The 15,362-nt window shown below is 39.1% G+C and overlaps 1 protein-coding gene across 1 annotated transcript in view; it reads right to left on the bottom strand.

Moving 5' to 3' along the window:
• The window catches only part of LOC108412260 (ras-related protein Rab-37), a 68,660-nt gene extending 57,174 nt beyond the window's left edge, over positions 1–11,486 (bottom strand). The window contains exon 1 of the mRNA XM_037544789.1: positions 11,162–11,486. Coding sequence (XP_037400686.1) covers positions 11,162–11,314 — 153 coding nt within the window. The 5' untranslated portion in view covers positions 11,315–11,486. The remainder of the gene's footprint in view (positions 1–11,161) is intronic.
• Between the last annotated feature and the right edge of the window lie 3,876 nt (positions 11,487–15,362).

Here is a 15,362-nt window from a genome sequence, read left to right as displayed (position 1 = left end):
ATGAGTTCACAAAGCTGGAATTTCTGAAATGAGCAATGAATTACGGTGGCAGACTAACAGAGGAAACCCAACACTATAACTGCGTCTGACTGGAAATGACTTTTGAATGGCCGTCCCTTGGAGAAACAAAGCAGACGCTAAGCAGCCTCTGCCCAGTTTGATCAATTCTGAAGACCTTTACTCCGCCTCACACAGTGCTATTCATAGCTTCATCTGAAGAACGCTCACTGGTAACATGTTATCAGGTTGTATGAAAGGACCTCGAGCCACATCCATTCACAGAAGATAAAACAATAGTGAAAACAAAGATGACGACTCTTGCTGCGAGAGGAAAAAGAGTTTCATGTCTCATCTTTCTTTAATAGCCTCATTTCCTCTCCCCCGTCCTCCCCATGCCTCCACAAACATCCGGAAGTAAAGAGGAGAAACAAGCCATTAAAAATGGAAATGACAAGAGGAAGACATGAACGTGTACCACAACACTAATGCAGCCTCTCTTCAGAGGAAATCTTTGATTGCTTTATTGTTCACAGGAAGGAAGTGAGGACTCAGGTTACCACAGCGAAAGACAACCGAATGCAGGTACAGTGCTACAGCTGCCAGAGGGAGTTCTGAGTGTATATACTTCACACATTTTATGTCCAAAAGTATTTAGACACCCCTTCTAATTAGAATCTACGTCAAGGTGCACCCTTTGCTGGCACAGGCACATGTCGCTTGTATAATGCCATAGAAAAGCATTTCTAATAGAATCGGTTGCTCTGGAGCAGCCAGGCATGAGCCTAAGGCCACCATGCCCAGTGCAAACCATCAGCAAGAGGGGTATGAAGTCCTCAGCATTGGGCTGAGTAAAGGAACTGTGTTCGCTGGAGTGATGGAGCTCATCTTTGAGTTGAGGTGACGTGATAAAGTACTCATCCAACATGTTCCAACATCTACAGTAAAGTCTTCACAGAAATTTAGATGCACAAAGAAGTGGACAAACTCAGCATTACAAATTTGCATGAGCAAGTGTCCACACACTTTTGGACACTTAAGGCATTTTTCTATTGTTTTCCATCAAAACCCAATTGACCCAAACGAGAACCCACAGGAACTTATGGTTCTAGTTCTAGGTCATTTTCCACCTGTTTAAGAGACATCTGGAACCCATGCTAAGGCGCCTAATTTGGGTAATTAGCCATCTTGCTTGTTAATTAGCTTAACTGTTTAGTTGATATGGAAGAACATGCTGTACTGTAGAAAAGTTTTTTCATTCACAGTTTAGAGAAACTGACACATTATCCTGCTTACTATAATTTAACACTAACAATTAGTTGTGCTGATAGGAAATAAATTAGTAAACTTTTCTGTGTTCAGCCTCACAAATGTCTGCAAGTACACAGAATCATGAGTAGAGACAAGCAAAAACATTACACTGCTGCTTTCAAGACGTGTCGGAAATGTTGTATTCACAACATGAGTGCACATAAATGCAACCAATATTAAGTGAGCCTTATTAGTCCCACAATGGGGAAATTTCACCTCCGCATTTAACCCATCCATGCTGTAAAACACCACATACACACTAGTGAGCACACACACACTGGGGGCAGGGAGCACACTTGCCCAAGAGCAGTGGGTAGCCCTATCCGCAGCGCCTGGGGGTTAGGTGTCTTGCTCAAGGACACCTCAGTTATATATTGTCAGCTCTGGGGATCAAACTGACGACCTTCCAAACACAGGACTGGTTCCCTAACCTCCAGCCCAAGACTGCCCATCTAAATATGTTGTATTTACACGTGGGAAACTGGACAGTGACACTGATGTGGTGGTCTGTCACTGCTGGACTGAGAATAGTCCACCAACCAAGTATATCCAGCCATCAGTGTCCTTTAATAACACCTGCTCTGTGGTGGACCTTCCAGTCACGAGGCTGGTTCCCTAACCTCCAGCCCACGACTGCCCCGAAAGGGGGATAACAAAGTATCAGAGAAACAGATGGACTACAGTCTGTAACTGTAAAACTACAAAGTGCAGCTATAGGATAAGGGGAGCTGATAAAGTGGACAGTGAGTGTAGATACAATGAGTAAAGAGGTGGTTTTAATGTTTATGGCTGATCAGAGTATATGTGACTTTTTTTTAACCAGTCAAGTCTTTGAAAATGAATGTTTAAGTCTAATTTAATTCATAGATCACAATGACAGCAAGCAAATGAAGACGAATCAACTGTGGTGCATGCAGCCATGTAAAGAGCTGTTAGCTATAGCTGCATGAAACTGTAAAGCCAGCGGCGCTTGGCGACTATCATCACCCATCATCGTTGGCTTCAAGAGCAAATCTAACCACAGAATGTGACGTGAGCAGAATTGCAATTCAGTAATGCCTTCAGGGTTTGTCAAACACTAGAGGGCACTTCAGCGAGAGCCCAAAAGAAATGGGCTCCTTTCACTGTTTGTAAATACTTAAACATTTTAAAATAGAAAAATGCTCTATAATTATGAACACAGGACAGCATAATATATAATATAATATACGCTGTCCAGCATATAACACTGCTGTTAAAGCTGTTACATTTTTGCTTTTGAACTCAAGTTATAGAGCTTTCTAACACCACCTCAGGACGTCAGTAAGCGTGAACAGCTTTGCTGGGCCAATAGAATAATTAGCACTCAAGGGCAGTGGTGCTGGAACCCTATGGCCTATGGTTTTCTTAGATTTTGTAATGGGATACAGTCTTTTATTTTCTGAAATTAAAGGAAAGTCCTGCACAAACAGTTACAGACAAGTTTTTTTTGTTGTTGTTGTTGTTTTTTGTTCTGTTCAGACCAGCTGCCCACGCCCCAGCTACCACCAACTACCTTGGATGAGCTGCCCACCCTACCCTGATGTTCTCATAGACTCCTAGATATTCCTAATATCAATATTACTGCTGATAATATTAGTAGTATAATCACTTGTAGGTAGTTTGACCAGAGGAGGATGGGTCCCCCCTGGTGAGCCTGGTTCCTCCCAAGATTTCTTCCTCAGTACTGAGGGAGTTTTTCCTTGCCACTGTTGCCCCCGGCTTGCCCACTGGGGGGTTTCTGTACATTCTGTACATTCTTACAGTCCTGTTGAAACTTTGACTTTTCTGAAATTCTGTAAAGCTGCTTTGTGACAACATCCGTTGTAAAAAGCGCTATACACATAAATTTGATTTGATTTGATTTGATTTTTAGCCACTTAGCTCCATCCACACCCATTCATTTGAGCCCTCCGGTACTATTAGGTCTTGCTGGTACCAGCTGGAACTTTTGGTGCTGGATGTAGATTAATTGTTTTTTGGCTTGTATGAACAGAAAAACCCAGAGCATTTAAAAAAAGTAGCATCTGTTAAAATATTCTTCTATTTGATGCTCAAAGCAACCTCTTTTGGCACCTTTATTTATGAGTGCGCAGTGTTAATGGCTTGGAGTGTCTGTGCAGTATTGCTGACCATTGCTGATTTCTTTCTGTCTGGTAATAAAGTGAAGCTGTGCTGTTGTTCACTCCTCTCTGCTCTTGCCTCTATGCATTAAGATGATATTTCATGTTTGGAGTGGTGCCAACCACATCATTCTTTATATAAAATCCCTCACTGCCTGTCAAGCTTAGAGTGTCCTTGTCTGGCATCTTCACTTACAGCCAACAATGCAAAAGTAATTTTTATCCAACCTGTCTTACTGCAGCACCAAACTAATTATGTAGCTCTTGTTGACAGCAAGGTGCAAATTACGGAGAGGGAAAACAACTTGCAGACTGTCAGAGCCGACCTAAATAAAGAATAGTACTCAGAGGAGCAGTTTTCCAAACACAGATTAAGCCTAGTTACATTTAGCCCTGCAAATTACTCTGGTAATGGTGATTTATCTGTTGGAAGTCCTGTGAACATTCTTAAAAATAAAGGTGTCAAAATGGTTCAGTTCCAACTGAAGGTTTCTCATAGAACTGTATGTCCAAGTCAATAACCGTTTTTTTGGAGTGTAATCCAGAACTACAGTTAGTCAGCATCGATAAACAGATCAGATTACTCTAACTTCTTAGAGAATGCGGTTCTTTCTGGGTTCCTCCTGGGTTCTCAATGTTGATATGGTGCTGTGCAAAAGTGAAAGCCCACCCATCATTTATTTAATCTTCAGCCAAAACAGCCATTAAGAACAAGCTTCTTCAACTTCAAGCAAGTAATAGTGGAATAAACAGAAAAGACATATTTAACTGATAGCCCACAACTCCAAAGTTCAGTCGTAGAAGTTGGTTGCATTTTCTGCTTCTCAGGATCAAAGTAATCCCAAACAGATTCAGTGATGTAGAGGTCTGGACTCTGGGGTGGTCAGTTCATTTTTCTGAGAACGCCAGCAGCTTTTCTTTTTTTTATTTGTAACTGTTCTTCTGTTTCGTCTATTTCCTTTTCCCAGTAAGGGCTTCTTGACAGCTACACATCCTTTCAGACTCATAGTGTTGGTTTCTTCTCACAGGGGCGGCATGAACAGCAACATTTATTGATTTTGTTCAGATCTAAAGAAAGAGTACAGCTAGACTTTCTCCTCTCTCTCAAAGATAAAAGCTTTTAAGTGTTGTTCATCTGATGGGGACCGTTTGGGTGCTCTACCAGGTCTGTTAGTAGACCTGTTTTCTCTGTTTTTTAAAGGTGCCATAGAGTGGGGAACTGTGTTCACATTGACGTAGTTGAACAATGAGCGTTTGTACATGGAACTGACGGACTGTGAACATCAAACACTTTTATCTCTTCCTTCAAATTGCATTTTTAAAAGCGGATGGCAAAACAATTCAATGCCAATTCAAAAATCCTGAAGTGTTACATGCCAGTCTTGACTCATTAATATGAACAACACAGACTATCACCACCAACATGGCCTTATGCTGACATGACCAACTATTTACAGTCTTTAAGTCCTTCTTACTGCACCTACAGTGATGTCTGTGGTGATACATGCTTGCCACTCCACATAGCCATGTCTTCTGCACGTTGGTAGCAGGACACTATAATATTTAATCCCCAAAATTTATATACACCAGCCCTCATTCTAGACCCGTAGGAAACAATGACAATGGAGCAACAGCAATGAAAATGGTGGACTATTTGCAGAAATTGTTCCATTCCAAGCTGTGAAGGTTGGGTTGTGGTTGGATAGTGTAGTGGTTAATACCTCTGCCTTCTACACTGTAGACTGGGGTTCAAACCCCACCTGGGTAAACACCCTACACTACACCAATAAGAGTCCTTGGGCAAGACTCCTAACACCGCCTTGGCCTTCCAGTGTAAAATGATCAAATTGTAAGTAGCTCTGGATAAGAGCGTCAGCCAAATGCCATAAATGTAAAATTAAGCCGATGTCTGCACTTTCCATAACCTTTCTAAATGACCAAACTGTCTATGGGCATGGCTGATGTTGGTCTTTAAACAAGGCTGAAGTTGGCTTCCTATTCACCAGCTTCTTAATCGGATGTTCTGTTCTGTTCTGTTTAATCCTACAGCTTGTCCAGGTGCCAGGACGTAACTGCGACACTGTTTAAGGTGGAAAACGGTACAATTTCTGTAAATAGTCCAGCATTTTCATTGCTGTTGCTCCGTTGTCATTGTTTCCTGCTGGTCTAGAATTTCAACTGGTGTGTATAATCTTTGCGGGTGTAAATATTGTAGTGTCCAGATGCTGGCTACAGATGAGCAGGAGCTACATGGAGCGGCAATCACGTGTCACCACAGGTATCACTGCAGCTGCGTTAAGAAGGACTTAAAAGTGGTAAATAGTTGGTCATGTTAGGTAAAGGCATGTACATGCTGGTGAACAGGAAGCCAACTTCACGAACTTCAATTCAAAGTTGTTAGTTTGCTCTGCACATTTCACCCTGGGTAGTTCCTCAAACCTTAGGCAATGCTTAGGCAATGCCCAACCGCTATATGTAAATAGCAGCCATGCTGTGCAACTTTATTGACTTTTTGACAGTTGAAGCTTCTTGAACTGAAATTTTCACAGTGATAATATTAGCAACTTTAAGTTACTTTGTGTTGTTGTTGAAAGAACACAGCTAGTACATGTAACGTTGGCTTCTAGCAGGCTCCTCGTAACTAGCATAGGTTATTAAATGTTTTTTTTATGTGTGACATACTTAAGGCTCCAAAAGATTCTAAACTGTCAGTTGTCATATTCTCTATTATATTTATACTACTACTATTACTACTACTGCTACTACTGCTACTGCTACTACTACTACTACTGCTGCTGCTGCTACTAAAACTACTACTACTACTAAAACTACTACTACTGCTACTATTGCCACTACTACTACTACTTCTTCTTTCGGCTGCTCCCTTTAGGGGTCGCCACAGCGGATCGGATCCGTTCCGATAGTACTACTACTACTAGTACTAGCCACTACAACTATTACTACTACTGTTACTACTACTACTACTGTTACTACTACTACTGCCACTATAACTACTACCACCACTACTACTAAAACTGCTACTACTGCTACTGCTAAATCTGCCACTACTACTACCACTACTACTACTGCTGCTACTAAAACTACTACTACCACTGCCACTACTACTACTACTACTACTACTACTAAAACTACTACTACTGCTACTACTACTACAACAACTGCTACTACTAAAACTACTACTACTGCCACTATTGCTACTGCTACTACTACTAAAACTGGTACTACTACTACTACTACTACTATTACTGCCACTACTGCTACTACTACTAAAACTACTACTACTGCCACTATTGCTACTGCTACTACTACTAAAACTGGTACTACTACTACTACTACTACTGCCACTACTGCTACTACTACTAAAACTACTACTACTGCCACTACTACTAAAACTACTACTACTATTACTACTTCTACTACTGCCACTAAAACTACTACTACTAAAACTAGGAGTATTACTGTATATATTGTGCAATATGATATCCTTGATTGAGAACCTAATGTATATGGTTCTTTAAAGAACTTTTCAAAATTGAACAGCACTAAACTAAGTTCACCATAAATCTTCACTTTCCTCAGTAATTGTCAGTACACTGTTTTTATGACTTGGGGGTGTTGAGATTTTTAAGCGAAACAAGAGCGCAAGCGTGGAAAGTAAAGGTGTGAGTGTGACAAAACACTTGAATGTGGATATAAAAGGACGCTGTTTGTTTGAAAGAGATAGATGTCACCTCAGTGTGATTCTCACCAAAGCATGAGTCAGCGAGGCACAATAAAGTCACAACAAATTGAGAAAAAGCGAATGAGTCACAGTTCTGGTCTGACGAACACAACATAATGCCACTGTATGACAATACCCTCGCTCGCCAAGACCAAACACTGCTGCTCCTTCACCCCCTGCTGCGTTTGTCATTGAGTTATTTTTCTGCTCGCTCTTAAAAAGAAGAGATGGAAGAAATGGGAGCAATCAGCCATGCCTTGTAGAGTTCCACCTTTTGTCCTCTCTGGTAGAAGGGCACCTCGCAGTGGGTCTCCAGCATGTTCTATGAGGTATGAGTAATGCTTCCTGCCCATTATAATCAGCCTGCCAGGTATCCACTGTGACAGCATCACCCATTCAGGGCACTGATTGTGGAGACTGGCAGATGGAAGTGAACGGGATCCCTAAAGGATGGGACTTCACACAGCCATTCATTAAAATCCTCTGTGACATCTTACTCATCCCTTTTTTGGCACACATGCATACTTAGGTACCACTTGCTTAGTCCAATCAAGGTGCCAAAACAAGGAGAACCACTCAAAGGAACGTTTTTGTAAATAAGATATGCATGAAGAGCCTTTGTGGCCTCTTCTGTTGCCCCCCCAGTGTCTATTCTGCCAGTGGAATGGACATTGACTTCAATATTTTTAATTAATATCACCAAATCAAGTATTTTTCCCTGTAACTCTGTTATAAAATGAACTAGGATGCTGTTCTCTGATTTGGTGTTGAGCTGCTAGTAAGCAATGAGGGTGAAAGAGGAGGGCTGAGAACCTTCTGCTGTGAAAACATTGATACACCTCCATAAAGACAACCATGCCTTAAACAGACAGCACAGCTAAAAAAAAATTTACCTCTGCAAAATAGCTTTTAAACACACTAAAACATTTGTAACCCTTGACTTCCTTGCTCACATTAAAATTATATTATTCCATTCATCATAAATTAATTCCATTCATGTTACTAAAGTGAAAAAAAATGCAAAGTTTCACTGAAGAAAACAAACAAAACAAATTAATTAAATAAAAGTGCATTTTAGTCTATTGTGAAAAAGGGTTAAAGAAGCGGCACATAATATGAAGATGTTATGAAGGATCTTTAAACTGGTGTGGAACCATTATATTAGGTGAACATGCTTTAAACCTTTAAAGCTTCTTCACACTACCAAGCATGGTTCTTCAGGGAACTAAAAGTGGCTCTTCTTCTAAGGCATCACTTAAGGAATGCTTTGCGGCACTTTTTTTTGAAGGAGTGTAATATCTGAATGGTCTTTAAGCTTAAATGCTGGTAAAGGTTTTCGAAGGGATGCAATTGAACAGTGGTGCTCAGTCCTGCTTCTGGATTATCTGGTTCTGGTTCTGAGTATTCGGGTGTTTTCCCTGATCTCAAGTTCAGGAAGGGCTTATTGATTACTTCAATAGGTGTTTAAGATCTCTGAGAAGTGAAATGAGGAGGTTTTACAGCACCAGGATCGAAAACCACTATGATGGTTTTCAAAAAAAATGTATGAGTATAAAAACATTGTAAATGAGATGTATGAGTGTAAAACATTGTAAACGAGATGTATCAGTGTAAAAGTGTTGTAAATGAAATGTATGAGTGTAAAAACATTGTAAATGAGATGTATGAGTATAAAAACGAAAATGAGATGTATGAGTGTAAAAACGTTGTAAATAAGATGTATGAGTGTAAAAATATTGTAAATGAGATGTATGAGTGTAAAAACATTGTAAATGAGATGTATGAGTGTAAAAGTGTTGTAAATGAAATGTATGAGTGTAAAAACATTGTAAATGAGATGTATGAGTATAAAAACGAAAATGAGATGTATGAGTGTAAAAATGTAAATGAGATGTATGAGTGTAAAAACGTTGTAAATAAGATGTATGAGTGTAAAAACATTGTAAATGAGATGTATGAGTGTGATGTATGAGTGTAGAAATGTTGTAAATAAGATGTATGAGTGTAAAAATATTGTAAATGAGATGTATGAGTGTAAAAATGTAAATGAGATGTATGAGTGTAAAAATGTAAATGAGATGTATGAGTGTAAAAATGTAAATGAGATGTATGAGTGTAAAAACATTGTAAATAAGATGTATGAGTGTAAAAATATTGTAAATGAGATGTACGAGTGTAAAAACATTGTAAATGAGATGTATGAGTGTAAAAATATTGTAAGTGAGATGTATGAGTGCAAAAACATTGTAAATGAGATGTATGAGTGTGATGTATGAGTGTAAAAACACTGTAAATGAGATGTATGGGTGTAGAAATGTTGTAAATGAGATGTATGAGTGTAAAAACATTGTAAATGAGCTGTATGAGTGTAAAAACATTGTAAATGAGATGTATGAGTGTGATGTATGAGTGTAAAAACACTGTAAATGAGATGTATGAGTGTGATGTATGAGTGTAAAAACATTGTAAATGAGATGTATGAGTATAAAAACGAAAATGAGATGTATGAGTGTAAAAATGTAAATGAGATGTATGAGTGTAAAAACGTTGTAAATAAGATGTATGAGTGTAAAAATGTTGTAAATGAGATGTATGAGTGTGATGTATGAGTGTAAAAACATTGTAAATGAGATGTATGAGTGTAAAAACATTGTAAATGAGATGTATGAGTGTGATGTATGAGTGTAGAAATGTTGTAAATAAGATGTATGAGTGTAAAAATATTGTAAATGAGATGTATGAGTGTAAAAACATTGTAAATGAGATGTATGAGTGTAAAAATGTAAATGAGATGTATGAGTGTAAAAACATTGTAAATAAGATGTATGAGTGTAAAAATATTGTAAATGAGATGTACGAGTGTAAAAACATTGTAAATGAGATGTATGAGTGTAAAAACATTGTAAATGAGACGTATGAGTGTAAAAATATTGTAAGTGAGATGTATGAGTGCAAAAACATTGTAAATGAGATGTATGAGTGTGATGTATGAGTGTAAAAACACTGTAAATGAGATGTATGGGTGTAGAAATGTTGTAAATGAGATGTATGAGTGTAAAAACATTGTAAATGAGCTGTATGAGTGTAAAAACATTGTAAATGAGATGTATGAGTGTGATGTATGAGTGTAAAAACACTGTAAATGAGATGTATGAGTTTGATGTATGAGTGTAAAAACACTGTAAATGAGATGTATGAGTGTAAAAATATTGTAAATGAGATGTATGAGTGTAAAAACATTGTAAATGAGATGTATGAGTGTGAAGAACCTTTTTACAGTAGAAAAACCTCCACAAAATGAAAAGCTTATTCCGATTTAAGGTTTTTCCTAGAACCATATGTCCAAGAACCACTTTGGAACCATTTTTAAGCATGTATTTGGTCAGACATTAAAACACTACTCTGTAGTTTCATATACGTTGGGATATATATGTTATCATAATTCCTCTAGAATTTCTCAGCCTGATCTAATTATGCAGAGTCTGCACATTGGCTTCTGTTATGTTATTATGTTATATTTTTCGAATCAACAGGTTCTCTCTTCTTTTACTGTAAAGGTACTAGAGTCAAAATAACTGTCCCAGATAATCAACCTCATGATAGATAGAGGTTGAAAAACACGGAGGTCGCCTTTAACAACGGGCTAAAGCCTGAAAGTGATAAGAGAAGAGCGATCTAGATGATGTCACCAACAAAAGAGGATGAAATGAAACCCCAGTAAAGGGAATTCAATTTAAAAAAGAAAAGGAAATTTGAGTGGAACTGAGTTCAAGATGCCTCACAAATATACTTGAGTATGAGTAAAAGTATACAAAACCTAGAAAAGTATAAATCTATTCAAATTGAACTTAAGAGCTAATTATCACCAATCAGAGTTATAGTAAGTGGCCAGTTGTGTCCAGAATACCACATTACCACATTTATTAAGTTGAATAAGAAGCTTTACATACATGCAGGCTGCATTACTGACCTTATGTATGAGCTCTTCATCATAGGTCAGAGTGATGCTAGACTGGGTCTGGCTCTCCTCCGTGTCTGTGTCCATAGCGGACGACCCGTAGGCGCTGTCCGGATAGATAGTCTCTCCGTGGTCAGCTGCCTCAGACTCCGTGGCGTGCTCCATCTCTGATGTGAAGTGCCTTCCTCTCTGTCTCACTAAGCTAAAAGGGTTTTCATAGTCGTCGTGGCAACTTTGTTCCTCCTCCTCCTCCTTCTCTCCCCTGCGTCGCTGTCTCTGTGCAGCGCAGCCGCTCTCAAACGCTGACTCTACAAACCCTCACGCTTGGCCGGAAGCTCCAGCTTCCTCCTTGAGGAGGAAGTTTCTGCCGAGCTCTATCAAATTTTCAGGGATGAAGAATCCTCCTCCGGGACGGAGGGCTCATCCTGACCGTGATTTAGAGGAACATCAGGTACATTCAGCACCACGGAGAGCGCTTTCACCACCCGCTTCTGTTCACACAGAGGCGAGGAGAGAACAAAGCCACACTCCAGCAGATCTGCTGTTACTTCAGTGGAATAATAACAGCGTAGATTGGGGTGAATTTTGCTAAACAGAAACACTTTCAGACATATTACTTCCTCCAGCACTTCAAATCCTAAGAAGGGAAACAAAATATGTCAAGAGATAATAGAGAAAAAAGATTTATTTAGGGGTCCCTGTACTAATCACTATGATGTGATTCTATACCTTCCCATTTCAATGAGTGTGCTTGCACATTTCCAGCCTTACCTCTACAAAGTGCTTCTCTGGGCTCTTAAAGAAATAAACAACAACAAAAAAAATGCCATTTTTAACTGAACTAAATTATTAAAACACAGAAAAGTTTATTTAATTAAATAAACGGGTCACACTTACTATATTAAGTGTCTAATAACTAGTAGTAATAACTAGTAGTAATAACACAGTAGTAATAACCGTGTAATTACAACCAATAGCCTATTTAACAACACTGTAACTACTGATAATCAGTGTTACAGCTGGATTACAGCGGTACAGCCTGTGTAATTACACATGTATAGTTTGCCTCTTGTAATTACACAGGCACATCTTCTTGATACACAAGATCAGACGTTTTTTAACATCACATTAATTGCCACTCTGTAATTGCACTGTAGCTATATAACAACTGAAGTTGCTACACATGTGTAATTATGTAAGATGTACTTCTGTAATCCATCTGTAACAAAACATTAGCAGTTCCACTTTTGTTGCATAAGTTATTCACATATAACTACAGAGTTATTAGGGACACTTCATATAAAGTGGGACCAAAAAATGTTTCCTAATGACGATTCTTAACGTTACACACCGACTGTGACTAATTATTGTATTAAAAATGATTGACTGAACATTCCATTTTGTCACTGCTAAAACAATCATAACACTACTGAAACTTCACCACGTTTCCGTAGTGACTGTCTGTAGTGAGAGTTTCAGTATAGAACTCAACATGACTAGCAAACACAGTTTTGAACAGTTGTACATACATAAAATCAATATTTTTCATTAAAATACTAAAAAGTGCACTTAATTGTTCTGGTAGTGATAGTTCTTAATGTTACGCATTTACTTCCAAACAGTGGGATGCAACTGCTCACCATGTGGCCACGAGGGACAGGGATGCAGTCTCACAAATGTAGGGATGTGGCTAAACTTAGGCTTCAGCTGTGGAATAGAACTTTTCGTTTTGGAAGTGACATGAAAATGTGGGACAGCATCTTTTTTAAGGTTTAAAGAAATGATAAGTCTAAATCTTTCTAAAATCTTTCAAAAAAAAAGGTCAGCTGAAAAGGAAATTTTTTTTTTTATAATTTTCATAAGTTGAATTTAGGGGACATGGTTTGGGACAGCCCCCTCCCAGAAGAGAGTATACAGTAATGGTGATTTTGATCATTTTTAGCTTACAGCTTAAAGGTTTTTATCTTTTTTTTTTTTTTTTTTTTTACTGTGGTTGCTTTGCTGAGGTTGGCCTCATGTTTTCAAGCTTGCCTTGTTTTACTTCCTGTTAAAGCCTACAGGAGGTCATTTTTGGCACTATATGTTACTTCATAACTTGGTGTTTCTTCAGGTTTTTGCTGTGTAAATATTTAGAAAAATGGTGAAAATATCTTTACTACAACACCAGCATGTTGTGGCGATGTTGAGGTTTTTATGGCAAGGACTATTTTTTTTACCAGGTCACCAAGTGGTCCATTTTAACATGACTGCATCATGAAATTCCTTCAAGTGCACTTTCATGCTGTGAATGTCCTGTTTTACCACATCCCAAAGGTGCTGTGTTGGATTCAAATCCCACGAATGGGAAGGCCACTGAAGAACAATGAACTCATGCTCACCACTTTAAGATGAGTTGTGCTTTGTGACATGGTACATTATCATGCTGGAAGTAACCATTAGAAGATGGTAAGTTGGGGCCATGAAGGGATGCACATGGTCAGCAACAATAATCAAATATGTTGTGGCATTCAAGTGATGATTGATTAGTATTAGTGGGCCCAAAGTGTGCTAAGAAAACATTCCTCACACTTTTACACCACCTCCACCAGCCTGGACTGCTGACACAAGGCAGGTTCAGGATTCATCAGACCAGGTTATGTGTTTGTTTGCCCAGTTTCGGTGAGCCTGTGCCCACTGCAGCCTCCGCTTTGTGTTCTTGGGTGACAGCAGCGGAACCTGACATGGTCTTCTGCTGTTGTAGCCCATCTGCCTCAAGTTTCATCGCGTTGTGCATTGTGAGATGCTTTACTGCTCACTACAATTGCACAGAGTGCTTATCTGAATGGCCGTAGCCTTTCTCATCAGACCTGTCTGGCCGTTCTCAGCTAGCCTCTCTCATCAAGGCATTTCCATCCACAGAACTGCTGCTTACTGGACGTTTTGCTTTATTGCACTGAGTAGACTGTAGATACTGCGCATGAAGATCCCAGGAGATCAGCAGTTACAGTAATACTCAAACCAGCCCATCTGGCACAATCATGCCATGGTCAAAATCGCTGAGATCACATTCCCCACGATTCCTTAGGTTGATGTGATCATTACATGAAGCTGCTGCCCCATATCTACATTATTTTATGCACTGCACTGCTGCCACATGATTGGCTGATTAGATAACTGTATGCATGAGTAGGTGTACATGTGTTCCTAATAAAGTGTATTTAAATTTTACTCAACTTTTTTAAAAGCCTAATATACAACACACAAGTTACAAATGCCATTAAGGAGATGCTGAAAACACACACACACATCCTCTAAGCCGCTCCTCCTTCTGGGTCGCGGGGGTTCTGGAGCCTATCCCAGCTGACATCGGGTGGAAGGCAGGATACACCCTGGACAGGTCGCCAGTCCATCGCAGGGCAGACTGCTGAAAATACTGAAGATGAAAAGATTATATTTATTTTGCTTTTCACTGAATCCAAAAACACAGATTTTAAGGGAAAAGGTAACGTGAGACTTTCCTGTTTGCTTTCAATGTTGTGTTTAATATGAAGAGATTATGCCACAAATAACTCGAGTCTCTTCGAGGCGTGCCCATCCTCTGTGCATTTTAAGTGCTGACCCGCATTTATACCATCTGGAATTTTCATGATGAGGCAGAAAATGTAAGTGGTGTGTGTGAATCAATAAAAGACAGCAGCTTGTAACATCAGACACAAGGACAGACAGCTAAACGCGCTTTTATCGGAGGACTCCAGATCTCTATCTTGTTTAATAAATGTTGTGGAGGCCTGGGCTAAGTATTGCTGTAAGGGGTCTGTTTCACTAGTCATTTCATTGGATTCATAAAGAATCTGTAAACAGATCAGTTTTCTCTGTAATTAATTTAATAAAGGGAATGGCTCTATTTAGAACCATTAATTCTATATATAACTAATGCATAAATGGTCCTTTGCCTGGTGAAAATGGTTCTTCTGATTGATGAGAAAGTGTTAATGGTTCTACTCCAAACCTTTTTGAAAATAGTTCTACATAACACTATGTTTATTTTACATAACAACAGAAGAACCCTTTTGGTACCCCATGGCACAATTTTTGACCGTTCTTCCAGAAGCGCATTTGTGAGGTCAGACACTGCTGTTGGACGAGAAGGCCTGGCTCACAGTCTCCGCTCTAATTCATCCCAAAGGTGTTCTATCATTTTGTGGTCAGGACTCTGCAGGCCAGTCACGTTCTT

Source organism: Pygocentrus nattereri, chromosome 14, assembly GCF_015220715.1.
Source record: "Pygocentrus nattereri isolate fPygNat1 chromosome 14, fPygNat1.pri, whole genome shotgun sequence".
In the NCBI taxonomy this organism is placed as follows: Eukaryota; Metazoa; Chordata; class Actinopteri; order Characiformes; family Serrasalmidae; genus Pygocentrus; species Pygocentrus nattereri.
The sequence above is the reverse complement of the archived record's forward strand: the minus strand, read 5'-3'. Positions and strand labels throughout refer to the sequence as shown.